At 40.7% G+C, this 27593-nt stretch overlaps 1 protein-coding gene across 1 annotated transcript in view; it reads left to right on the forward strand.

Moving 5' to 3' along the window:
• Positions 1 to 27593, forward strand: part of COL24A1 (collagen type XXIV alpha 1 chain) — a 413884-nt gene that overhangs the window by 304364 nt on the left and 81927 nt on the right. Inside the window, exons 27-35 of the mRNA XM_077450311.1 lie at positions 99 to 152; positions 245 to 298; positions 8059 to 8112; positions 8202 to 8246; positions 10350 to 10394; positions 16543 to 16596; positions 20211 to 20264; positions 23343 to 23396; positions 25125 to 25178. Coding sequence (XP_077306437.1) covers positions 99 to 152; positions 245 to 298; positions 8059 to 8112; positions 8202 to 8246; positions 10350 to 10394; positions 16543 to 16596; positions 20211 to 20264; positions 23343 to 23396; positions 25125 to 25178 — 468 coding nt within the window. The remainder of the gene's footprint in view (positions 1 to 98; positions 153 to 244; positions 299 to 8058; positions 8113 to 8201; positions 8247 to 10349; positions 10395 to 16542; positions 16597 to 20210; positions 20265 to 23342; positions 23397 to 25124; positions 25179 to 27593) is intronic.

A 27593-nucleotide genomic window follows, 5' to 3' on the forward strand; every position in this document is an offset into this window, starting at 1 on the left:
TAGTTATTCAGTTCAGCAATTGAATTTACTGATATTTAAATGTTAAATTATGTTGGCTTGATGAAAACTTTTCTATTAACAAGACATGTTATTTTCAGGGCTATGTTGGACCTCCGGGAATACCTGGACCAATTGGTCTACCAGGATTACCAGTAAGTAAAAACTAGCACATCACAACTGTTATTACAATGCATTGATTTGATGTCATAGACAAAAAAGAAAAAATCTCTCAACCTTATTACAGGGTCCTGCTGGACAAAGAGGATCACCTGGAATACAAGGTCCAAAGGGTCAAAGAGTAAGTACAGTGGTCTCTGAAAATTGCTCTGTATTTATCTGTTTGTTAGAGAACTGAGAGTATCAGCATTCGGCTTCACTGAATACACAACGCTTTTTACACCTAACCTGGCAGAGACTATAGATTTCGTAAACCTTTCCTCGGGATGAAGAATAATAAATCTTGCATGCAAATGATTTTGTCCAAGGAGTAGGTACATGATATAAAGCTTTCCAGTGAGGGATATGGAGTTGAAAGCATCACCTGACATAGAAATATAGTAATTGTAGAATTTTGCCCTTTTTGGGCAATTGTATCCATAGCTTAAGCAAGCAGTGCAATTCTAATGAATCAGATGATTATGAGAGCTCTACAATGACCAATCAGTAGGACCACCCAAGCTTGGAAGGTCTATGGTGATGACTCAGACAAGAATGGGCTACTTTGCTTCTTTGGTTCTTTAGGCTGGGGATTGGCATGAGGTTGATGAATCCGTCCTGGGAAAATAAAATGAAAACGGTAGTTGCAAAGCCTACACAGAAGGCCAACACGCTTGCTGAAATAAAAAAAAAAAAAATATATATATATATATATATATATATATATATCTCACAAAAGTGAATACACCCCTCACATTTTTGTGAATATTTTATTATATCTTTTCATGTGACAACACTGAAGAAATTACACTTTGCTACAATGTAAAGTAGTGAGTGTACAGCTTGTATAACAGTGTAAATTTGCTATGCCCTCAAAATTACTCAACACACAGCCATTAATATCTAAACTGCTGGCAAAAAAATGGCTACAACCCTAAGTGAAAATGTCCAAATTGGGCCCAATTAGCCGTTTTCCCTCTCCGGTGTCATGTAACTCGTTACAGGGTCTCAGGTGTGAATGGGGAACAGATGTGTTAAATTTGGTGTTATCGCTCTCACTCTCTCATACTGGTCACTGAAAGTTCGACATGGCACCTCACGGAAAAGAACTCTCTGAGGATCTAAAAAGAAAAAGAATTGTTGCTCTACATAAAGATGGCCTGGGCTATAAGAAGATTGCCAAGACCCTGAAACTGTGCTGCAGCATGGTTGCTAAGAACATACAATGGTTTAACAGGACAGGTTCCAGTCAGGACAGGCCTCGCCATGGTTGACCAAAGAAGTTGAGTGCACGTGCTCAGCGTCATATACATAGGTTGCCTTTGGGAAATTGGCGTATGAGTGCTGCCAGCATTGCTGCAGAGGTTGAAGGCGTGGGGGGTCAGCCTGTCAGTGCACAGACCATACGCTGCACACTGCATCAAATTGGTCTCCATGGCTGTCCTCCCAGAAGCAAGCCTCTTCTAAAGATGATGCACAAGAAAACCCGCAAACAGTTTGCTGAAGACAAGCAGACTAAGGACATGAATTATGGGAACCTTGTCCTGTGGTCTGATGAGACCAAGATAAACGTATTTGGTTCAGATGGTGTCAAGCGTGTGTGGCTGCAACCAGGCGAGGAGTACAAAGACAAGTGTGTCTTGCCTACAGTCAAGCATGGTGGTGGGAGTGTCACGGTCTGGGGCTACATGAGTGCTGCTGGCACTGGGGAGCTACAGTTCATTGAGGGAACCATGAATGACAATATGTACTGTGACATACTGAAGCGGAGCATGATCTCCTCCCTTCTGAGACTGGGCCGCAGAGTAGTATCCCAACATGAGAACGACCCCAAACACACCTCCAAGCTGACCACTGCCTTGCCAAAGAAGATGGGGGTAAAGGTGATGGACTGGCCAAGCATGTCTCCAGACCTAAACTCTAATGAGCATCTGTGGGGCATATTCAGATGGAAGGTGGAGGAGCGCAAGGTCTCTAACATCCAAGAGCTCTGTTATGCCATCACAGAGGAGTGGAAGAGGACTCCAGTGGCAACCTGTGAAGCTCTGGTGATCTCCATGCCCAAGAGGTTTAAGGCAGTGATGGAAAATAATGGTGGCCACACAAAATATTGACACTTTGGGCCCAGTTTGGACATTTTCACTTAGGGGTGTACTTACTTTTGTTGCCAGTGGTTTAGACATTAATGGCTGTGTGATGAGTTATTTTGAGGGGACAGCAAATTTACACTGTTATATAAGCTGTACACTCACTACTTTATATTGTAAATTATATTGTGTAATTTCTTCAGTGTTGTCACATGAAAACATATAATAAATATTTACAAAGATGTGAGGGGTGTACTCACTTTTGTGAGATACTGTGTATATATATATATATATATATATATATATATATATATACATATATATGCGGAAAGTACAGATCAATCTAGTGCTGGCATATGCCGCGTACACACGAGCGGATTGTATGGCGTACTTAGTCCGTCATACAATCCGACGGACAATCCGTCGTAGTTTCCACTGAACGGACTTGACCACACACGGATACACAAACAATCCGTCGAAAGCTTGCGCGATGACGTGTACAGCACGTACGACGGGACTAGAAATAGGAAGTCCAAGACACAGCAAAGCACCCTTCCGCCGTGTAAATCCATTCTGGGCATGCGCCATTCTTAGTCCGTCGAACTAGCATACTGACGACCGTATTGTCCGCTGAAACCAAAGTACGACGGACAGATTTTTGGAAAAACCAAAATTCTTAGTACTCCGGACTGCACGCTGAAAAAGTCCGCTGAAGCCCACACACGAGCGGATTGTCCGCTGAAATGTGTGTACGCGGCATTACTCCACCAAGGTCCCTCCAGAGGATTCATTAAGCTGTAGCTCCTTAACTTCCCACTTGTTGGTGCCTGCCTGATTTTGGGGCCAGTGCCACTTTTAAGAGCCAGTGGCACAACACCAATGCTGTCTTTAAGGGTGCCATTTTGACTACCAGTGTTAAGGTAGCATTCGTCCAACTGGCCACCAATGAATATTTTTTTAGCAGGGTTTCCTCTGGACCTGAAAATTATTTCACTGGTTCCTCTGGGGTAAAATTGACGCTCTAGTGGGAATATTCCATTTTTGTGAAATAACATTTTATTTTTATGTTTGCTATAAATAAAATTGGTTTTGTATCATCATGTAGAATTTGAGGAAATACTATATTACAGTTCTGTTTGCATTGAGGTTTGTTAGTATTGTTGTATGTATTAAAGTTAAAATATATATCTTACATTTGTGCTTCTTTGATCAAGGATATTTAGTAACATGCTTAGGTGATAACGTGAAATACTACATTCCCTTTTGGAAACATAAGCCCCATACACATGATCAGAAATTCTCCCAGCAAAAGTCGGATGTGAGCTTTTGGTCAGAAATTCCGACCATGTATATGCTCCATCAAACTTTTGCTTGCAGAATTCCAGCCAGCAAAAGATTGAGAGCAGGTTCTCTATTTTTCGGTCGGAAAAAGTTCCGATTGGAAATTCCGATTGTCTGTACAAATTACGACGCGCAAAATTCCTACACATGCCCGAAAACAATTCGATGCATGCTCGGAAGCATTGAACTTAATTTTCTCGGCTCGTCGTAGTGTTGTACGTCACCGTGTTCTTGACGGTGAAAAGTTCAGAGAACTTTTGTTTGACTATGTGTATGCAAGCCAAGCTTGAGCGGAATTCCGTCCGAAAAACCATCCAAGTTTTTTCTGATAGATAGGGCAATAGAGCTAACTTCCTAGGTCACCAGAGTGCTGGGATATGAGCGTCTCTAAAACTTCTTATGCCGCGTACACGCGACCGGACTTTCCGGCAGAAAAGGTCAGACGGTCTTCCCGACTGACTTTCTATGGAGTTAAGGTGGACTTCTCGACAAACAAACTTGCCCACCCAAGAATGGACTAAAGTCCGTTCATTTTGAACGTGATGACGTACGACAGGACTAGAAAAGGAAGTTCAATAGCCAGTAGCCAATAGCTGCCCTTGCGTTGTATTTGGTCCGTCGGACCAGCATACAGATGAATGGTTTTCCCGATAGGAATTTAGTCCATTGGACAGATTTGATTTGAAACATGTTCTATTTCTAGGTCCATCTGATTTTTTTAAAGAAAAATGATCGGACTATCCCACACATCACATGATTCCGTCGGACCTAGTCTGCCAGAATGTTCACCTTTTTTGCTTTACTTATTATGACGCCAATGACTTTAAAATGTAAGAATCAGACTCTACCTTCATTTTCACACTCCTTGCCCTACCTACTAGCCTCCCAAAGTTCATGATAGTATCAAAAATCTGAGTTCTAACTGCAGATATCTAATATTTGATATTGTTGGTGGCATTTAATGGGATCAGGCAGTTGACAAGGCAGCAAATGTCGTACTTCAGGTGACCTCTGACTCCTGACTCTCAAATTGGAAAGTCAGACTTAGATAAAGTCCAACAAATATAAATAAGGGAGCAAATGTAATATATTATAAGTAATCCTGCACAATTCAGTTACTTTAAAACATAACTAAAGTATATATTTTTAATACAAACACTGACATTGCAAGGTAAAGTTGTGCATGCATGCATTCTTGCAAAGCTATATGATAAACAGTGTGGACAGAGGTATCTGAATAGCCAGCTGTTGTATTCTGACAGCCAGCTCCTATGACTGTCAGAATTAGGAGTGAAATAAAATACTAAGAGGGAGGTGTGGAAAGCCTATGACCTCTGGGCTGTGCAACCAGAGGAGCTGAAACCAAGAGGTCATAGAAAATCCCAGGTCCTGCACTGTTCACACACAGCAGCAGGGAAACCTTATGGAAAAGTCACAAGATGCATTGTTTTGCAAGTGTGCATGCATGTACTATTTTTATTAGCAACTTTTACATGTTTTTATTAAATAACAAACTTTTGTTATGCTTTAAAGCCCAACTCCAGGAAACCTAGAAAAGATCCCTTTCAGTGGGGCTGCATAGTTGCTTGTTTAGGTCTAGGGGACAGAAAAAAACATCTACGTACCCGCTCCTTCTCCTCTTCGCACTGCTAGACTGGCCCCCTCAGCTTCTCCCCCCCCCGTTCCACCAGTCTAAGGTCCTGGTATTATCAAGACAAATGCAGGGTCCATAGCTCTCTAGGACAGTTCATCAACAAAGTGTGAGGGAGTATTGTCAGGGGAGCAGAGGATCAAGTAAGCTAAAATGCAAAAACTCTACCATACACTAAACAAGCAGTTACTTTTGTAATTTCTTGGAGATGAGCTTTAAAATTGTATTAAGGTTTTGTCCATAAATGTAATCATGACTGTTTATTGTTTTTGTCTGAGCTTATATTGGGTCGGGCAGGCAAGGGGCACCCTATCTTGTGTAGAGGAAAATGGGTCTGTATGAGGCAAGGATCATTCCACCATCTTGTTTATGAGCCATTTATCAATAAAAGGGATGTTTTGTTTTCCACCACAAACATGTTGAAGAACAAAGCATTGCCACACAGCCAGGCACCTTGGAGGGATTGACGGAAAACATCATAGGAGACCATTTCTTTGTTTTTCTTGTGATTATCTAATTACGGACTACAGCCTCTTTTTGTGTACTTTTTCCAATTTTGTCTGTGTCTATTCCTATAACTAAACATGATTAGGAGTCAGCTGTAAGCTATTTGTACCCAACAAACAGTGCTAGCGGTGGCCCAGCAGAAATTGAAATACTGAAGTATTTGTTTGTGAAAATGTTCTGTGAAAAGTCAGAGAAGAAGAACCTAATTAGACCCAGAGTACACACTAATTAAATGACCTTCTCTGAAGTTAGACAAATGAAACACTTATGAGCCATAAAATTAGAAATAGCCTCATCTAAAAGGAGACGTGTACACGGCGCATCTGATCCAGATGTTATGAGAAAGACACGCCAATGGCAATGGATACAGGAGCGATAGATTCAATGGCTAGAAACACTCGACCATGGTAAAGACCTCAAAGGAGAACCAATGATGGAAAGCTCATAAAACATGGCATCCCCCATAAAAATACAATGCACCCTTGATTTGTAGTGGAACTTCGGAGAAACTGCAGTTAAATATACAGTATATATAAGTTTTAGACAACAACAAAAAAAACTACTGAGGCTTTTGAAGGATAAGTACAGTTTAAAACAAGTTGCAATTACTATATCCTTTTTGCCTCCCCCTTCCTTGTTCTAACTTAGCCCATCTTCTCCCTCCACAAATGCATGTTTATGTCCATACGATGGCAAGTATTTTAGCCACGCCTGTACAATAGATCCCTATAGCCTTTCATGGGGCCATCACCCAAGGAGGAAGATGCTTGGGACCTCCCCATAGATGTTTATGGTCCCAAGCATCTACAGCCTTTGGTGCAGCCAGGACACTGAAGGCTTGTGGCACTTAAGCACTTGAGGCTGCACCTGTCAGAAGTAAATATTCATGTGGGGAAGGGAGGTTGGGCTAGGTTATGTCAGGAAGGAGGTATAACATGGATAGGGGTACTTTGCTTTGGCTATACAAAAACATTAGCTTTTCCAATAAAGGGAATCACTTATACTGTGGATGACATATAGTATGGTATAGATTGGTTCAAGACTTTGCTACAAGATAGGTCAATATTATAATAAGATGACTTCTACACATGAAGAAGTGTCCAAATCATATTTAGCCTTGAATAGGTGCTTTGGACTGAAGGGATGGTTACGTTCCTGGAGTGGTTGTAAGAACCTGTTATCATTTAAAGCGATAGTAAAGGCAGAAGGTTTTTTTTTTTATCTTAATGCATTCTCTGCATTAAGTGTAAAAAAAAAACTTCTTTTTTTATGCCCGCCTCTTATATTTACCTGAGCCCGATTTTGATCCAAAGCTGTGTCTCTCTTTCTCCTCATTGGACATGGAGGCAGCAGCGGGGTCCATCGACTCCTTGTACAGTCAATCATAGCCTGTGAGGAGAGACTGAGGGGTGAGGCTGAGCGCGCTGTGTGTGTCAATGGACACACAGAGCCCAGCTCCATATTAAGCTGGCACGAGTGTCCCTATATCAAGTGGCTTGCTATGGAGGCACTTGGAAGGGCATAGGAGCCAGGAGTGCTGACAAAGGTCCCCCAAGAAATTGGGCCTGTTCTGTGCAGAGCATTTAAGTATGACATGTTTGTTATTTAAAAAAAGGTATAATTTGGATCTCGTGATAGAATTTTAACTGTCAAAGGAAGACCCATACTGAAATGTTAACATGCTGCTTATGTTAAAAGCAAACAAAACCCTCATATCCTTTACAGCCAAGGAAGCTGGCACCTTGGCCTCTGTTTGATCTTCAACTGCAGTGGTGCTGCACATGTTATTAGCTATAACAGCATCCTTTTGATAGTTTGGTTGAGTGCACAAGCAACTGTGACTATTAATACGAGTATTTAACAGCGTGCCTTAAATATAACCATTTTGGAAAACAGTTGATGGGTTTAGTTACTCTTTATTAACAGTCATGACACATTAAGGGAAGACCAGGGTTCAGATTGTAAATATCCTTTAACAGCTATCTATGAAGGTAATCTCTCTCACTTTAGTGATGCTGGGGACTGGAATGTTTTATTATTTTCCCAAACTGAAAATTGCCTATATGTGAACCCCTGGACTCCATCATCATGTTATTACAGTAATTCTATTAGTGATGCAAAATACTAATCACTTTCATACTGGTCATTTAGAGGTTCCCAAACGTATCTTCTAAATACTATTACCAACTGCCTATATAACTTTGTAACCAAAGAGTGCTGGTCCCTATAGCAGTTGGATAGTCTGCAATAGATCTAGTTTCAATTTCATACACTGCCTAAAATGTTATTGATATATCTACTTACCTTTTTTTTCAGGGTCCACGGGGCCCTGATGGTCCACCAGGAGAAGAAGGCCAGCAAGGGGTGAAGGTAGGGGAGTTTTATGAAACATTCACTGAATTGTCTGTTGGCAGGTTAATGTGTGATTAATCTCTGCTCATCCATTTTCCTTCCTCCAGGGTGAAAGCGGTGATCCTGGCAAAAAAGGACTGCCTGGTCGTATAGTGAGTACATTTAAGTGACTGAGATCAATTTTATCTGTTTCACACCAGTCTTAAAGTGGAGGGCCACCCTGAAAAACAAAAGTACAGTAAAAATTAGCAAAAAATCAGAAAAAAAAAAAGATTTTTTTTTTTTAACTTACCAGAAATGCCTGTTGCTAGGCATATCATCCTAATCTGCCTCTTCCTCCTCCGCGGTGAAGTTCTGTCTTCTCTCCTCCGTGCGGTGTCTTCCGGGTAATGGGTCACGCTGTGTTCTGGGAACTGTGTCCCAGAACACAGCACGCCCCATTCAAGAAGCGCTGCTCGACTCGCGCATGCGCAGTAGGAAACGGGCAGCGAAGCCGCAAGGCTCCACTGCCTGTTTCCCTTAGATAGAATGGCGGCGCCAGGACCCGAGAGCCGAGGGACAGGTCAGCCTCGGGCGGCCGACATCGCGGGCGCCCTGGACAGGTAAGTCTGCTTATTAAAAGTCAGCAGCTACAGTGTTTGCAGCTGCTGACTTTAAAAAAATTTTTTTTTAAAGCTAGCCCTCCTCTTTAACAGTAAACACTGTCTGGTAGAGAGATAAAGTTTGTAGACTGTGTTGAGCAAACCTGAAAATCCAAGTTAGATTGCAGTAAATCATGAAAATGTTAGATTTAAACTTTCTTAGAGGATATGGTTGATCCATATGGCTATCTTTAGTTAATAGGCTGCCCCGACTCTAACCCTTTGTAAAGGCAGGTCAAGATTCCCAGTTTCCAAGCACCCTCTGCTGTAGTTCTAGAGAAGTAGGTTGCATGGCACAGAACCTGTGCAGGGGGTTAGAGACCCTCCAAGAAGCACCATGGAAAGCCTTGTGAGTCTAGCTGCAAAGCTCAGACTTAAAGTGTAGCCATTTTTTATTTTTGCTTGAATCTCCATTGCTGAGATTTCCCCTTCTTTCTGTACTGGTGACCACTGTCTATGGGATGAGATGTAGGGGTTATCTCCCCAGTAGGGAGGAGCTTGGTAGTGTTTAGACTAGTATCCAAACTCACGTGTGCCCACCAAGAAGCTGTCACCCAATCAAGAGGCGTGTATACATGCAGCTGTGGGGTATAGCTTTCCCCTGCCACAGATGATTGGCCCATAGAAGTGACAACTTCTTAGCGGGCTCACAAGCAAGGGTTTAAATCCTAGTCTGAACACAGCTAATATCATCACTGGACAACAATATAAATATTTTATTTATTGGGATTCTATGTGGTCAGTCATATCACTGTTAGTTTTTTCAACCCAACAAAGTGAAATAAAGTGTGTCAAAATTTCCAACTCTGCAATGCTGCAAGAGATTAAACTATTAATGCTTTTGATATAATAAAACCTAAAATATTCAATACCTTTTTGCAGCTATAAAAATCTGATAGAAGTTCTGACTTGCCCATGTTGTATTAAAAAGTGTTTTTTGTTGATGAATGCCCATTGGGGAGCTTCACTGCCTTGGTAACCACTGTTACTGGGAAATATTCACCACCGAACACAGGCCACAATAGATACTATACCTCACTTTATCGCCATGGGTGCTATATGTAGCTAATGTTTATGTTGACATCTGGTGGAATATATCTGCAGCAGTGACTATTGTAATGCTTTAGGCAGCATACATTTTAATTATTTTGATTTTCCTGGATTAAGCAAAGGCAAAAAATGGTTAAGGCTTGGCATAGATGATCAGGTCTTTACAAGAGTTGGAAAATCATGCTGAGTGATAATAAGTCGTTTCAGATGCCTGAAGCATTGGTTATCACCTAATTACATGTAGATATTGAAGTGTTATTCTGTAATTGGGGAGCCACACTTTTAATTATCAGTTTTTACTGTGGCTCGCTTTAATTAGATCCACCCCCTGATGATGATTACTGTATAAGACTCAAATAAAAGGTGCAAAGCTGTTTATCTCTGAGAATAAGTGCTGATAATAGCAGCATACAAATTGATTCCTGAATTTATTCGTAATGTTCTAACACAGTGATGCAGCTTCATATGAAGCAGAATAGTAGTCATAAAAATATAATATTTATATGAAAATCACATTGGTGACAGAAATATATCTTATTTCGTGTTTTATTGATATGTATATAGGGGAAAGTTGGTAATCCTGGAGAGAGAGGCGAACAAGGAAAACCTGTAAGTATGACTTTTTTTTTCACCAATAATACCTAGGGGTTAGATTTGCAAAAAATGGACCAATGATAGCAAATTTTTCTAGCATTACTTCAGATTTTTTCCTTGTTCTAAGGGACAGGTAGGCTTTTAAAATTGGAAAAATACCCTCATTGACTTTATAAGGCTCTCTTGCCTTCAGTTCATTTTGGCATGGAGAGTCTTCGATCCAAATGCCAGACTGACACTCCTTATATTGATGATGAAGACTGGGAAGATATGTGGGATTACCCATTTTCACACTTGGTCGCTAGTCGAGACAAATTGATCCAGTTTAATATACTGCACAGGATTTACTCGATGCCATAGAATTTATCCCAAGGTATCTTCCAGATGCTGGAGGTGCCATAAGGTTTTCATCCCAAAATGGAAATGAAAGGATTCAGCTATCTTGAATTTCTGGAAATATTTGACTAATACCGTTGTGCCCCTTTACAAGGCCACCTACTTGTCTCGTGGGTGCCTCAAAAAAAGTGTAGGACATTGGACTTGATTTCCCTTCTACTAACAGGTAATAACTTTATGGGTTTTTTACGCACAGCTTTTTATTGGCAGTTGAGTCCTTTTGGTGTTAGGTCACAAATGCTTCTAAAGCCTCGTACACATGATCAGTTTTTCAGGCGACCGTTCGTTCATTTTTTGTTGCATGCTAGTCTCATGTCGAAAAGTGAAGAGGTTACTTTAGAAACGACATAATGTGTTGAATAGTTTTGTATGTATTCTTTTGTTTCTGGGCATGCGTAGTCTTACTCTTACGTTTTTTTTTCGGACAAAAAACGTACTAATTAAATGAAAATCAGATGTTGAGTTCACATATGACAAAAATGTTATAGTCTGTACATCAGGATTTTTTCATCTGAAAAGTCAGAATCGACTGTCAAAAGGGCCATACTAATGATAAGATTATCTGATGATCGGGCGTCGTCCGAAAATTACTGTACGAATTTCGGATTGTTTATTTTGAGCTGGGTAATGCCCCCATGCTCTATTTTTACCACCTACTTACTATACAAAAAAAATACCAGTCTTGCACCTGACCAGACGTCAGGTGCATGACCTTGGCCAACGTTACATTTTTGCAGTGCATTGTGGGATGTTTGGATGGGCAATTCCAGACAAACATCCCAAAAGTTTGGATTAAGCCCACATTTCTAAACAGGTGAAATTCAGCTTAAATTTGGAGCTCATTTCTATTTACTAACCCATATCTGAAACAAGTCAAAAGTGCCTGTGTACACTGACACTTATGCATGATAAACACATTACACTGATGGAGGCCTATGATTTGAAACCAGCCTGATGGCCACAGTACAGTTAACACACCACCATCCAAAAGAGTTGACAGGTAGCTGAAACCTCCATTTTACTGTATGGTGTTCCCCACCACTATCCACAAGAGATGACAGCTATCAGTTACTCTGTGGTGCAATATGAAACAACAAGACTTTGCATAACTAAATAAATATCAGTATGTGAAATAAGAATAGTTTGCTGCTGAAACTTGGACCATGAGCATCATTGCAATGCTATGGTGTGAATGGGCCATATAAAATGTCCTTCCCATTGCTTTAATAGTTGCATATGACTGCAGTAATTTGTGTGTACAGGCATACCCCACTTTACGGACACTCACTTTACGTACACTTGCGAGTATGGACATACCCACGAGTATACATAAAGTGCCTCACAAGTACAAACATTCCCGTGCCGTGCAGCCTCAGTAGAAGGAACTGAAGCTCTGAGCACGTAACCTCCAGTGTTCCAGTGTGCTCTACCTATGTGTATCCTGGCCTCTTTCCCATCTCCGGTGACATCACATCCACACGGTGGTTCTACCAACTTCCCTGTCAGCCACAGAATGTCTTCCAGCCTCTCCACAGCAGCAGTGTCCTCTGTGCACAATGCAATGTCCAGGGGGGTGGATTGGAGCGACCCCCCCCTGCATCAGATGATCCTATTTACATTTTCTTTCTTTGAGTGTTCCCCTGACACCCCAACTACAGCCCATGATGCCCACTCTACAGCCCCTGACGTCCCCACTACAGGCCCTGACACCGCCACTACAGCCCCTGACACACTGCGGCCTAGAAGTAAAAAAAGGTATCACTTCACTTTAAGTACATTTTCGTTTTACATACATGCTCTAGTCCCATTGTATACTTAAAAGTTGGGTATGCTTGTAGTTCAGTGCCATTTTTTCTTCTGTTTAAGCAGGGGGTCACATAAAATGTTTGCTATGAAGCACTGTGGATTCTAGTTATGCCCCTGCATGGCTTCATTGAATCCAGGGGGCATAGTAACTTTCAATTTACGGTACATATCTATTTCATATCATGTTGCAATATAATGCAATCAAAGTTTCTTCGATTTAATGTCATCCAAATGTGTATCCAATCTAATGTTACAAAGGTATGCAAGAAGGCTCATAATGATGATAATGAGCTGCATGCCTACCAATGGGAGATCTCCAAAACTAATGGAATATACATGCTCATGATAAGACATAATCTAGGAAGGGGTAGCAGTTCTATTTTTATGTATGGATACATTTTGGAGCCTAACTTTTTAGAATAGCCCAAAAATGTTTGTAACACAATATTCTTATTTTCACACAATAAAATTGATTTATTTTAACTGATGTTTATGTAGTTATGTAGGTCTTGTTGTAGAACTATTAAAGTCCCAACATAATGTGGACATTTTTATATTGAGCTATAGATGCGATGCTGATGCTAATATTATAATTCATGACTTCTTGAGGTCCATACCCATTAGTTTATCATTACTGTATGGTGTTTCTCACTGCTGTCCATGAGAAACAACCAATGTTAATGTCTGTAGACACAGGCTTCTGTCTGGGATCTCCATTATGCCCTATAGTGTTTGGCCTGATTGGTCTTTTAACAAGGGTGATGAGGAACCGGGCATGTCCGGTGTAGAAGTAAGTCAGAGCTGAGGCTGGATTTTAAGAGTTTTAATGAAGAACTTAGTTCACAGGTAAAAAGAGAGGCAACACACAGATAATTCATCAGCTTTGCTCAATTGGCTTTCTCATTCTGTCTGCATGTTTCCTTTCATCACATGTGCATCATGTAGGACCTAATTGGCTCCCAGTGCTGCCCCTCCCTCTCCCAATCTGAATGTCGCTATGCAGGAGATGGCGGGGCTGATGTGAAAACTATTACTTATGCTAGTTGTATGTAAAAAAGCATTTTATTAAAAACATTACAAAATCTATACTTTCCCTTTAAAGTTTTCACACAGATCATCAGTAAATGATAAAAGTGTTTTTTTTTTGGTTTGTTTTTTTATCCTGATAAATCAGATACATTTAAGCATCCTTCCCTACATTAGGTCAATGCAAACAGTTGTTACATGGCACTCTTCTGGATAGGAAGGTTGTACACAAGAATGGAAAATCCCCACATTAGGTTTGTAATTAAAAAGCAAACAGATCACTTTTCCTTTTGGACTCTCTAGAGAGAAGGGATGTGGAGGAAGGACAAATACATGCACATGTGCTGCAGACCAGTAGATGGAATACTGTTCGCTAAATTACAGAAACATCTGATATTCAACCATGTGTAGCACAGCTGAGATGATATCATGATATGATGTGTCATATTGGGGAAGGCCAGTTGAACAGAAATTGCAGACACAGCCATTGCACTCCTGTCAGGCATGGAAATATGGCATTCAATATACAGCTGCAGTGTACTTACCGCAGAAGGTAGTGGCAGGTAGTTACAGGCCCATTCAAATATGTTTAGTGAAGAGCTGTGTTTCACTACTAATCACAAGGCCGCAGAGCAAAAGCTTAATAGGATCTCTCTGCTCAACATCGCCCCTCACATAGACTTTTCTTTGCAGCAAACTCTGCATTTATGGTCATCGGCAAACTTGTGCTTCTAAACAAATCTCCCTTTACTCTGCTGCTCAGTGGTGAATGCTTTTTATACTTTATGATAACACCAAGCCCCCCCCCAGACTGGTGATCTGTGGTTAGCTTGCCTTTTATGTCCCCCTTGTCTTATGTTGCTGATCAGAGATCAAGGACTTTAATACCCCCCCCCCCCCCCAGGACCCTCTCTTCATTGGTGGTCATGTGGTAACCTTTTATGTTAACTAGTAAAGCCTCCATTATTCCAATGGTCAGTAGTGGTTGCCTTTTATGCTCCCCATCGGAAAAGCATCCTCTAGATTGGCAGTCAGCAGTTATGTGGCCATTTATGTGCCTATTTAAAAAAACATATCTTATTAGGTGGCTAGTAGAGGATGCTATCTATGCTTTATGATAAAAAGCCTGTTATAGATCTTTGATCGGCAGTTAACTTACCCCTAATAACCTCCCACCACCATAGTCAAAGGTGGCCTTTAATACTCCCACTAATGGGGGCCCTCTCTTTATTGGTGGTCAGTGGTAACCTTTTATGTTCCTTAGTAAAACCTTCATCATTCTTGTGGTCAGTAGTGCCTGCCTTTTAATGCTCCCCATAAGAATAGCCTCCTCTGGTGGTAAGCAGTTAAGTGGTTATTTATGTTCCTAATAAAAAAGTATTACTTTTTATGGTCAGCTGTTATCTCCCTAAATCTTTAAAAACTTGTTATAGCCAAGGTTCCTGTTCAGAATATCTTATGCTTCTGGATAGGGGGGAACATGTGACCTGAGAGGGTATAGGGGAGCCTGAGAAATGTCACATGACGGAGACTATGTCAATGCTGAGTCTGGGCTCTGACATCAGCCAAGGACAGTTATTCTGGTCGCATTGGAAGACAGGGGAGCTCTGTAGTGGTAAGTATCATTGGGTCACAGGTGGCTTTATATAGAAACTGTCACTTTTTCCTGAATGGGTAAAGTGACAAAGGGTATTTTTAGTTTTTTTTATATTATATTATAGATTTAGGAATATTCAAGTATTTTTTGGGGTAATGTTAGTTCTTAAGGGTTACTGGGGTTGATTTACTAAAACTGGAGAGTGCACTATTTGGTGCAACTCTGCATAGAAACCAATCAGCTTCCAGATTTTTCTTGTCAAAGCTTAACTGAACAAATTGAATTTAGAAAGTGATTGGCTACCATGTACATCTGCACCAGATTTTGCACTCTCCAGTTTTAGTAAATCATCCCCGCTATGCTCTAAACAGCAGCAGTTATATGAATGGAATGAATGTGATGTTCCCTTTTAAAATTCCTAGATGACTCATAATTAGAGTCAGATTTGTCACCAAACTAGTTGGAGAAATAGTCACATGTGCTTGTGACCGGCGAACTTTTGCACTGTTCGAACGAAGGTTGGTAATGACATATCCAAGACTTTGCGATATGTATAAGATTGATTTCTGTATCATAAAGTCAAAAAAGTCTTCAAGTTGTATATTGGGGAAATCAGTCACATTCCTTGTCTTTCAGTGCTAGCTCAGATATGGAACTGATGAAAGCACTGTCTGGGTTAGAATGAATTCCAGCGAGGACAAAATGATAAATTTAAGTATGATATAAAACAGACATTGTACCCAAACCCACATTTAATAGATTCCTCTTATTTTTGAACAGTGGAGTCTTAATGTTCTGATTTTGATACATTATTTGCTATACAAGTTATAGGGAGCACCTGCCAATCTGTCTCCAGATACTTGATGAATTTCATCTTCTGCTATGTGTACAAAGCGAGACATAACTGGCTTAAAATTTCCAAGACATCTTAAAGCTGAACACCGGGCAAGCAGTTGACTGCCTAAATGATATATACACACCGTTCATATAGAAATATGTATTGCATCTAACCAATTTGCCGAGTCATTCTTTTGTTGCTTGATCTTCTGTTTCCCATGGCTATTTTTATATAACACTTTTTTTTTTTTAAACTTTATTTATTGAAGGAAAAAAATGCATGTACAAACAGTGCATGACATATCGGTACAAAAACATATTATAGTCCAGACTTGTAACAAACAAGGCTTATATAGTAGGACAGTTATACAGCACTTCTGGTGTATTTTTTTCCCTTTACGTATAGTAAAAAGTGTAATGGTTATGAAATAAATGTTTGTTGACAAATGTGTAATGCTGTATGACAATAGATTTTATTTTCTTTCCTGCATGTTCATCCAGGGCTCAGCTGGTCTACCTGGAGGCAGCGGTGATACAGGACCTCCTGGAGAAGCAGTATGTTCCTAATATGAGTTTGGATATTATTCTCAGTACATATTGATTATCGAATAAGATGGGCAAAGCTTCTTTAAATTTACCAAAAATGGAAACTACTTTAACATCCATTAGATTTGTAATAATTGAGAGGATTCCAAAAGCAAATTGTAAGGAGTGTGGACACCTTTACGGTAGAAAATCATTTAAAAAAAATGTCATGGTAGTCATGTTGATCAATAGACTTCAGTACTTCTTTGGTCAGCAACCTGAAAAAACCTCCCACAGATGATAAGTCATGTTTTGACCACGATTCCAGTGAGGCAACCATAATTTCCAGAAGAAGGTCATGAAACGATTTCCTTAGTATCGTTTCTGTGAGTTACTTTTGGATCATTGGTTAAGTAAATACTACCCTGCAAAATCCCAGTGCGCAGGGGCACGTAGCACATACACACAACATCATTAAGCCGCCTAGCATTCTGCGTCTGACATTCTTCCTTTGCCTCGCCTTGATACTCCGAGAGGTACGTCAGGCAGCCACCCACCCACAGCAAGGTACCAGGCCACTGAGGCTAGCCAGCAGCCATCCAGCCACAGCAAGGTTCCAGGCCAGCCAGAAGCCACCCACCCACAGCAAGGTGCCAGCCAGCAGCCATACACCCACCCATATACAGCAAGGTGCCAAGCCAGCCAGCAGCCACCAACCCACAGCAATATTAAAATAATATTGGCAGGAGAGGTGGCCGATCTATCGGTATCTTAATGGCACGGAAAAAAACATATCGGATGATCCCTACTGTGGTCACAAGATTATATTGTCTACAGGCATACCCCACTTTTAAGTACACAATGGGGTTTATTTACTAATGCTGGAAAGTGCAACCCCAGCTTGTTCAATTAAGCTTTGGTAATAAAACCTGGAAGCTTATTGGTTTCGTTTTGCACTTTACAGCTTTAGTAAATAAACCCCATTGTGTACATAGTGGGGTATGCCTGTATTAGGCTGGATTAATACTGCTCTGGGTGTGTTACTTCGGGCTTGGTGACTGACATGCATTGGTGTGGATTGGGCCATATACTTTATCTATAGCCTCATAGGAAAGAATAGAAATGCATTTTTATATGGCAAAATGGAAACATTTTTCTGTATCAAAATGGACAAAGTGTGAATAGCCCCTTAAATCACATGCTGTTGGATGACTCCACTCCTAAGATTCTAAGATCCTAATGTAAACAAGCATCTCCCAATTCTGCCTAGTGACAATGTCACTGATCTCTGCTCCCTGTGATTGGGAGCAGAGATCAGTGACGTGTCACACACAGCCATGCCCCCCACAGTTATAAACACACCCCAGGACACACTTAACCCCTACACTGCCACCTAGTGGTTAACCCCTTCACTGCCATTGTCATTTACACAGGAATCAGTGCATTTGTATACACTGATTGCTGTATAAATGACAATGGTCCCAAAAATGTGTAAAAAATGTCCAATGTGTCCGCCATAATGTCACAGTCATGATAAAAATCGCTGATCGCCGCCATTACTAATAAAAAAAAAAAAGATGAATAAAAATGCCATAAAACTATCCTCTATTTTGTAAACACTATAACTTTTGCACAAACCAATCAATAAAGGCTTATTGTGTTTTTTTTTACCAAAAATATTTGGAAGAATACGTATCGGCCTAAACTGAGGAAAAACATTTTTTTTATATATTTTTGGGGGATATTTATTATAGCAAAATGTAAAAATGAATGCATTTGTTTCAAAATTGTTGCTATTTTTTTGTTTATAGCACTAAAAATAAAAACCACAGAGGTGATCAAATACCACCAAAAGAAAGCTCTATTTGTGAGGAAAAAAGGATGCCAATTTTGTTTGGGAGTCACGTCGCACGACTGCGCAATTGTCAGTTAAAGCGACGCAGTGCCGAATCGCAAAAAGTCCTCTGGTCTTTGGCCAGCAAAATGGTCTGGGGCTTAATTGGTTAACCTCCCTGGCGGTAATCCCGAGTCTGGCTCAGGTTGGGATTTTACTAACAAGAGCGGTAACCCTGAGCCAGACTCGGGATCGCATCGCTGGATGCAGGGGAGGACACAGGGAGAGTTAAGCCCCATACACACTATCAGATTATCTGCTGAGTTTTTCCTTCAGATTTACCAAAACCATGTAGTAGAAGGGCCTGCCTGATTGCATACACATTGAAACTCCTAAGGTTTGTCCTCATATTGTATGGTTTTGGTAAATCTGAAGGAAAAACTCAGCAGATAATCTGATAGTGTGTATGGGGCTTTACTTACCTTGTCCCCTGGATCCAGCGATGTCCTCCGCGCTGTGTGATCGAGCTGTCCTCCGCTCGATTTACAGTGCCGAATGCCGCCGAGCTCCGTTCCCTGCGACGTTACAGCGCACGGGAGCGGAGAACGGCGCCAAATTCAAAAAAGTAAAAAGACACAAAACACACACAGTACCGTAATCTTACAGATTACAGTACTGTATTAAAAAATACACACCCCCTTTGTCCCTAGTGGTCTGTGCAGTGCCCTGCATGCACTTTTATGTTATAAATACTGTTTTTTCTGCCTGAAATTTGGAGATTGTCCATAGCAACCAAAAAGTGTCCCTTTTTCAGTGTTTTAGGATTTGATTACACTATTGAATAATTTTTATTATTATTTATTATATTATAAACTTTATCATACCCGGGATGTCTGCTAGACTTTGGTTTGAACAGATTTAAGAGAGTTATCCCTAAGAATTACAGGACTACAATATAAAATGCCAAATTTCCATGCAAAATAATTGTACCGCTTTCAGCACCTAAAACCAGAATGAATCATACCGCCAGGGAGGTTAAAGGATCTGCTACTGACAGCTTGGTGCCAGATACCACAGCATACCTTCAGAAGTCTAGTGGAGTCCATGCCTCGATGGCTTATGGTGGGTGGTCATAATGGTATGGCCAATCGGTGTAGTTAACTGAAGCCTGGTTGGCTGCTATGCGTTACCACACTGTGTTCATTATCATTGCTGTTTGTGTTGCCTTACTGGATATGTCTGTATACACACAATAATATTTTATATCATATATCTATACAAGGAAGGTCACAATGTTATGTTGGCCTCTTGTTACACGATTCAGTAAGTTCTCTGTAGAGGCGTGCTATTTTGCCACTTTGTGACCCCTACAATCAGATAGGTTAGTACCCCATTTGTAAAACATTTCTTGGTTTTCATAATGATTTACACAACAATGGGCCTCTATATGCGATTCACAAACCATATTGGGTAATTCAGAGCAGATTTACATAAGTCATTGAAGTTCATTTTGCCAGGATTAAAGCAGATGTTTATAATTTGTTCAGTTACAAAGAAAATGCACTTGGGTTCAAACCATCAGACCCCACATGACTGCCTCCAAATATGACAATAAATATGAGCTTGACTGCAGCGCTGTGTTTATTCTAACCCCCTGTGTGCTGCATTACACAGGCCAGCTCCTAGAGTTTAATCATTTCCGTGCTGACAATTTTTACTACATTATATATCTTTCTGAATAATTAAAATTCTTTCCTGGGTTACTAATAGATAGATATATATATAAATTTATTTTACTTCCATTTGTTAGGGACAAAGGGGGCCACAAGGAGACGCGGGTCCACCTGGAGAAACAGGCCCTGAGGTAAGCTCTGGCTAGGTTTGGCACATGGCCTTTTTATGCTTTTGTTTTTATTTCTAAGTGCATGTTGTGATATCTGTTGCCTGATCATTAAAATTGAAATAGTAACCCATAACACATTTGTAGAGGGAAAAAAACATTCACCATTGGGTGATAAATGTACATTGCTAAGATTTTACCAAACTTTGTTGAAGATTTCTACCGTTTGTTATTCTAAAGAAATAGCTGTTTGTTTGTCTGTGTCCATGTTCAAAGTGAATGTAAATGGGAGTGGCTTTATAATTAGCAATCAGCTGCTGGACTTTAAGGGTTCTAATGAGGAAAGTAACAGGGTCTGCATCCCTTTAGAAATGTTTTCCCTTGGAATATATCTCACCAAAGATTGCATTTTTATTGCAGGGGATGCCCAAAATCTGACTTGTTTCTTAAAGCATACTTCTGAGAAAATCAATAAGCCAATCACACAAGCAGGATATGACATATCGGGGGGGGGGGGGGGGATATTTTACATAACATTCAAATTTGATTATGACCTATGTAGCAATTGTAGATACTAAATATTTTTTATTGGCTTTTTTTCCCCACAAACGTTTTAGGCAGGTGTAAAGAAATGCTGTAAAGCCGGGATATGCAATTAACGGACCTCCAGCTGTTGCAAAACTACAAGTCTCATCATGCCTCTGCCTTTGGGTGTCATACTGGTTGCTGTCAGAGACTTGCTATGCATCATGGGACTTGTAGTTCTGCAACAGCTGGAGGTCCGCTAATTGCATATCCCTGCTGTAAAGTAACACTGCTTTCTAAAATATATATTTTAATTGTTTATTTTTATCAGTTTACAAAATGCAAAGTGAGCAAACCCTTTGGCTTCAAACCAGCATCAGTTCTTCCGCGTTTATACACTTGCACAAAGACAGAAAATGTTTAGGATTAGAGTCAGGCATATGATTAACCAATTATACCATGCAGGTGCTAAGGATCATCAATTTCATATGAATAACGTCCTTACAGGATGTCTCCAATTTACAAGCCATCCTCGATGCTCTGTCTAATTGGGCTACTATGTGGCAGATGAGGTTTAATGTTGATAAATGTTAAGGTTTGCACTTGTGGGTGTCACGGTGCTACTTACAGTGAACCCTCAGGTGAGCAGGTGACACGGGATCCCCCAGGGCGTGGAATCTAAGAGTCAGACGGTGTTCCGCCAGTGACCCTCTCACGAAGGTTTGGACTTAGCTGCGTGCTGACCCCAGGTCACGACCCCCGGGTTCACCCTGCTCGCTAGGGAAGTACCAGAAGACACTGTAGACAAGGATGGATGGATGAAGCAAAGAAAACCAGGTAGTGAGCCAAGGTCAGGGCGGGCTGCAGACAACGTAATCAGAACAAGCCAGGTCAGTACACAGAAGATCAGTTCACGAGAAGTCAGGTAAAACAGGTTACACAGGGGAGCTTCAGAAACAAATGTTGCTCAAGCAATGGTAGCTAGTTAGGAAGTAATTTAAATAGAGAAGCACATGAGGGGCTGGACAGGAAGTAGCAGGAAGGAAACATATATCAGGCAACAGGTGAAGGGCGGTGACACCCATAGCTGCAGAGTGCACAGAGCTGAACACCTGACAGTGGACAACAGATGCCAGCCGACCCACTACAGTAAAGGTGAGACACAGATCAGCTCCACAGCTGATCTGTGACAGTGGGCTAAGAATATGCATCATACATACTCGGGGTAGTCCAACTAGGGAGATCCGTAGTGGAGAAGGATCTGGGGATTTGGTAGATCATAAGCTCAATAATAGCATGCAATGCCAAGCTATGGTTTCCAAAGCGAGCAAAATCATTTCTTGTATTAAGAGATGTATGGACTCCAGAGCGAGGGATATCATTTTGCCCCTGTTCAAATCATTAGTAAGACCTCATCTGGAATATGCAGTTCAGTTTTGGGCACCAGTTCACAAGAAGGATATCTGGGAACTGGAGAAAGCGCAGAGAAGAGCAACCAAACTGATAAGAGGCATGGAGGAGCTCAGGTATGAGGAAAGATTAGAACTGAATTTATTGTATCTTGAGAAGGGGTGATTAAAGGGGGATATGATCAACACGTTTATATATATATAAGGGGTCCATATAGTGAACTTGGTGTTGAGTTATTCACTTTACAGGCAACACAGAGGACAAGGGGGCACTCTTTACGTCTGGAGGAAAAGAGATTTCATCTCCAAATACGGAAAGATTTCTTCACAGTAAGAGCTGTGAAAGAGTGGAATAGACTCCATCCAGAGGTGGTTCTGGCCAGCTCAGTAGATTGCTTTAAGAAAGGCCTGGATCCTGAATGTACATAATATAACTGGGTACTAACATTTATAGGTAAAGTTGATCCGGGGAAAATCTGATTGCATCTCTGGGATCAGGAAGGAATTTTCCCCTGCTGTAGCAAATTGGATCATGCTTTGCTGGGGGTTTTCGCTTTCCTCTGGGTCAACTGTGGGTATAGAAATGAGTATATGAGATTATGTGATGTTATTTATTTTATTTTTATTTTGTATGGTTGTTCTTTTTTCAACCTGACTAACTATGTAACTGCTTACTTTCTCACAGCTGCATAGTCAAGATTTTTTTGTTAGTGGTATCTTTCCATATTAGGCCCGGTTCACACCGCTGCGGGGGGAGATCCGGATGTGATTCGCACAGTAAATCACATCCGATCTCCGTAGCGATGCGAGTTCAGCCATACAGATAGTATGGCTGAATTCGCAGCGCTCCCGCAGCAAACTCGCACGGGACCCTTTTTGGGTCCGCAACAGAATCGGATCGCATGGGGGTTCACACCATGCGATCCGATTCCTGTGCGAGTCGGCAGATCGCACTGCGATATGCCGACGGATCTGGGGGTGTCATTAACATAACATTGACACTCCCAGCCGTCCGCATAGGGCAGTGTGAACTGCCGGCGGGATGTGTGCGATGCGGGTAAACGCCGCGGATTCGCGGCGTTCCCGCATCGCTATAGTGTGAACCCGGCCTTAAAGATCTTTTTTTTTCTGCTAACCTTAATATTTACTTTTAATTTGTATTTTCTAGGGACCATCTGGGACTGAGGGGGAGACTGGAGCTCAAGGAGATCCGGGAATTAAGGTGAATATTAGTGTGACCTGAAATTGTACACATTGCTTATACACATGGGAAGCAGACATTTTTTGGGCTGACCAATTTTTTGGAGGATACAGTTTACAGACACAAATGTATTTAGGACATGGGAAATTGATAATAAGAGTACAGAATATCTGAGGCAATTTTTTGGTTTTGCATAGAGTAGGGGATGCTTAAGCCCTCTATCAGTGATTTTTTCTTTGCTCTCCTACTGGGGAGATCAACTTTTACTTCTGTCTTTGAGGCAAACAGAGTAGAGGATAGCCATACTGAAGGAATCATATGGAAGGGGATAATGGTAAATAAAGAAATAAAAGCTGGCCATTTTAAGCACCTCTGTCAGTAATAAATGGTTTGTCTCTGACTGCTACATCTGCAAGAGAGCTTGCTCTGTTGAAAAACAGAATTGCTGGCAGGATCACCAGATGAAAATAAGGGAAAAAGCCATAAAAAGAAAACGAATGCAGCTACCACATCTAAGAATTGATAAGCTGCAATATGATAAATATTTGCTTTTGGGTTTAATAGAATTGAATAGAGGGGATGATGGAGATACGGGTCCTAGTGACAATTGTCTAAGCCAGTGATTCTCAACCAGGGTTCCTCCAGAGGTTGCTAGGGGTCCCTTCAGCATTTGGCAATTTCTGCCTTTCAGATAAGTTTCCACTCACACCATTGATCTTTTTAGCTATCTGTAAGGAGGTAATTCTTCCCAATGACCACAAGTGTAAGGACCATTCATCCCACTGACCATCACCCTAATGTATCATGAGTTGTAGATTTCAAATTTTTAGAAGGTGTTCCCCGAGACCAGAGCACTATTTCAAGGGTTCCTCTGTGTTGAAAAGGTTGAGAAATGCTGGTCTATGCCCTTGTACACACGACAGAAAATGTCCGATCGGACTGTGTTGTCGGATAATCCAACCGTGTGTGGGCTCCATCGGACTGTTTCCGTCAGAATATCTGACCGACAAAGTTTTAGAGCTGGGCTATAAAATTTTCCGACAACATGATCCGATCGGACTTTGTCCGATCGTTTGTAGAGAATTCCGATTGGACAAAGTGCCACGCATGCTCAGATCAAATTACGACACCAAAGCTATTGGCTACTAGCTGCAACTTAGTCCCGTCACAAGGTACGAACGTCGTCACGTTCCGAACTATTGGATTTTCCAACAACTTTGTCCGACCGTATGTATGCAACACCACTTTCGGACAAAATCCATCGGAAAAAATCCGACGGATTTTGTTGTCGGAATGTCCGACCGTGTGTACAAGGGCTAAGAGGGATATTCTCTAATTTAGGAGAGATTTCCTCTAATTTCCTTTTGTGTTTACAGGATTTCCCTAATGGTGTGCAAATGAGAATGAAAAAAAAAAAAAAAACTTGTAAAGCCCCATACACACTATCAGATTTTCTGCTTGTTGTCTTCAGATTTACCAAAACCATATAATATGAGGTCCAACCTTAGGAGTTTCAATTTGTATGCACTCAGGCAGGCCCTTCTACATGGTTTGGGTAAATCTAAAGACAAAAATCAGCAGAAAATCTGATAGTGTGTATGTGGCTTTATGGATTTTATATGTTCTCTACTCTATCCAAAATGAAAAAAAAAACAGCAAAAGTTTTGGCTTTAGATTTTTTTAATAAAGTGGAATGGTGGAGATTATCTTTGCTAAATTAGCACAGAGTTAATTTTTATTTGATTTCAGGGAGACGATGGGCCTATGGGAAATGTTGGGGAACCAGGAGAGCCAGGCATACGGGTAAGTTCATTGTGTTGTGGGTCCCTTGTAATATAAGGATAGATTTTGCATTGTCTTATTTACATTGTATTATTTGGTTTCCACAGTGGTTGCCATAGGGGAGCAGCTGATCTGGGCTATTCAAATGACTTTTGGCCTACTGACAGATTCATGCCCTTGCTTGTAAATTCCAAGGCACTTCAAGACTGAAGTTAATAATTGTGTTTATTTCCCATATTTATACTGTATAGTGCTTTCTTATGTGGCATTCTGCAAAATACATAAATAGAGCCAATCACATCAATCCCTCTAGTCCCATTCGAATATTTTATCTAGTGATTTCCACGCTTACCCCAGTAGAAGTTCCAGAAGTATCTATATAAAAATACTCAAAATGCCTCAAACCAGCTTTTATAGATTATGTATAACCTGATTATCAATACAAAAATTAACCCCTTATTGAAATAAGAAAATTTAACTGTAACCTAAGATTACAATGTTATATGTCATACCCTTAAAAAAAAAAAAAAAAAAAAAACACAGCACCCACATTATACCTATCTAAAGATCTTCATTCAAGATATTTCTTCTAAACTCTGCTTTTTAATTGGGCAAGCTGGGCCAGGCTCTAACTGCAGCTGTCTTCAGTTGTTCTCTGTCTGTGGGCCTTTCTGCCTTTAGTTTTACCTTCAGCAAGTGAAATGCATGCTCAATTGGGTTGAGGTCAGGTGATTGACTCGGCCAATGCAGAATATTCCACTTCTTTTCCTTCAAAAGCTCCTGAGTTGCTTTTGCAGTGTGTTTTGAATCATTGTCCATCTGTACTGTAAAGCGCCTTCCAATCAACTTTGCTGCATTTGGCTAAATCTTGGGCTGACAGTATATCTTTAAACACTGCAGACTTCATCCGGCTGCTTCTGTCACATCATCAATAAACAACAATGACCCAGTGCCACTGGAAGCCATGCATGTCCATGCCATCAAACTGCCTCCACCATGTTTTACAGATGATGTTGGGTGCTTTGGATCATGAGCTGTTCCAAGCCTCCTCCCCATTTTTTTCCCCGTCATTCTGGTACAGATTAATCTTAGTTTAATCCATCCAAAGAATACTTTTCCAGAACTGGCCTGGATTTTTTTAAATGTTTTTGGCAAAGTCTAATCTAGCTTTTCTATTCTTCAGGCTTATGAATGATTTGCACCTTGTGGTGAACCCTCTCTATTTGCTCTTGTGAAGTCTTCTCTTGATTGTAGAGTCTGACAATCCTCCTGGAGAGTGTCCTTCACTTGTCTGGATGTTAGGAATGGGTTTTTCCTTTACCATAGAGAGGATCCTGTGATCATCCACCACTGTCTTTCATGGATATCCATGCCTTTTTATGTTGCTGAGCTCACCAGTGTGTTCTTCTTTCCTCAGACTGTACTAAACTGTTGATTTGGCCACTCCTAATGTTGCTGTTAGCTCTTTGGTGGATTTGTTTCATTTTTGAAGCCTTACAATGGCCTGTTTCACTAGCATGGACAGCAACTGTACCTAACTGTATAATTTTACCTTATAACACACCAATAACACACATTTCAACAAGCCCTATTAGTTTCTAAAGAATCACCCCACTTTTAAGTAATATGTGTGCTTTAAAGGGAGCCTAGTCGGCTGGGTCAGCCACAGGCTTTTATATTTCTTAGATACTTCAGCATTGAGATCTTCTTGCTGTAATTCCTGTCCCCTGAGAGTTTTGGGTGGCCCAGTTCCACCTGATGCATTCTCCATAATGTACAATAACTAACACAGATCCAATAGGAAAAGAGAAACACTGTTAAATTGGTCACAGCATGTGTGCAATCCCAGGAACCCAAGGGCAAATATTTGACCAAAAGAGTCCCAATCCTATTTTGAATGTGTCAGGTGGTTTAACTCTCCAGCATGTGCCATGAATTGGAATTTAAAGTATATGTCAAGGCAAGATAAATTAAGACATGTGCAGTACATATCTGCAATACTTGCATACGTCCTGTGTTTATCCCTTGCAAGTACAGTAAAATACCTGTTGTTCTGCCAGAAATGCACTCAGCTCTTAACCATTTCAGCCCTGCAAGAATTTACCCCCTTCCTGACCAGAGCACTTTTTGCAATTCGGCACTGCATCGCTTTAACTGACAATTGCGCAGTCGTGCGACATTTCTCCCAAACAAAATAGACATCCATTTTTTCCCACAAATAGAGCTTTCTTTTGGTGGTGTTTGATCACCCCTGCGGTTTTTATTTTTTGCGCTATAAACAAAAAAAGACAATTTTGAGAAAAACGCATTATTTTTTACATTTTGCTGTAATAAATATCCCCCAAAAATATATAAAAAAACATTTTTTTCCTCAGTTTAGGCCGATACGTATTCTTCTATATATTTCTGGTAAAAAAAAAATAAGTGTGTACTGAT

The sequence above is a fragment of the Lithobates pipiens genome, unplaced genomic scaffold (genome assembly GCF_037356315.1).
Source record: "Lithobates pipiens isolate NorthernLeopardFrog02 unplaced genomic scaffold, aLitPip1_a1.2 Scaffold_23, whole genome shotgun sequence".
In the NCBI taxonomy this organism is placed as follows: domain Eukaryota; kingdom Metazoa; phylum Chordata; class Amphibia; order Anura; family Ranidae; genus Lithobates; species Lithobates pipiens.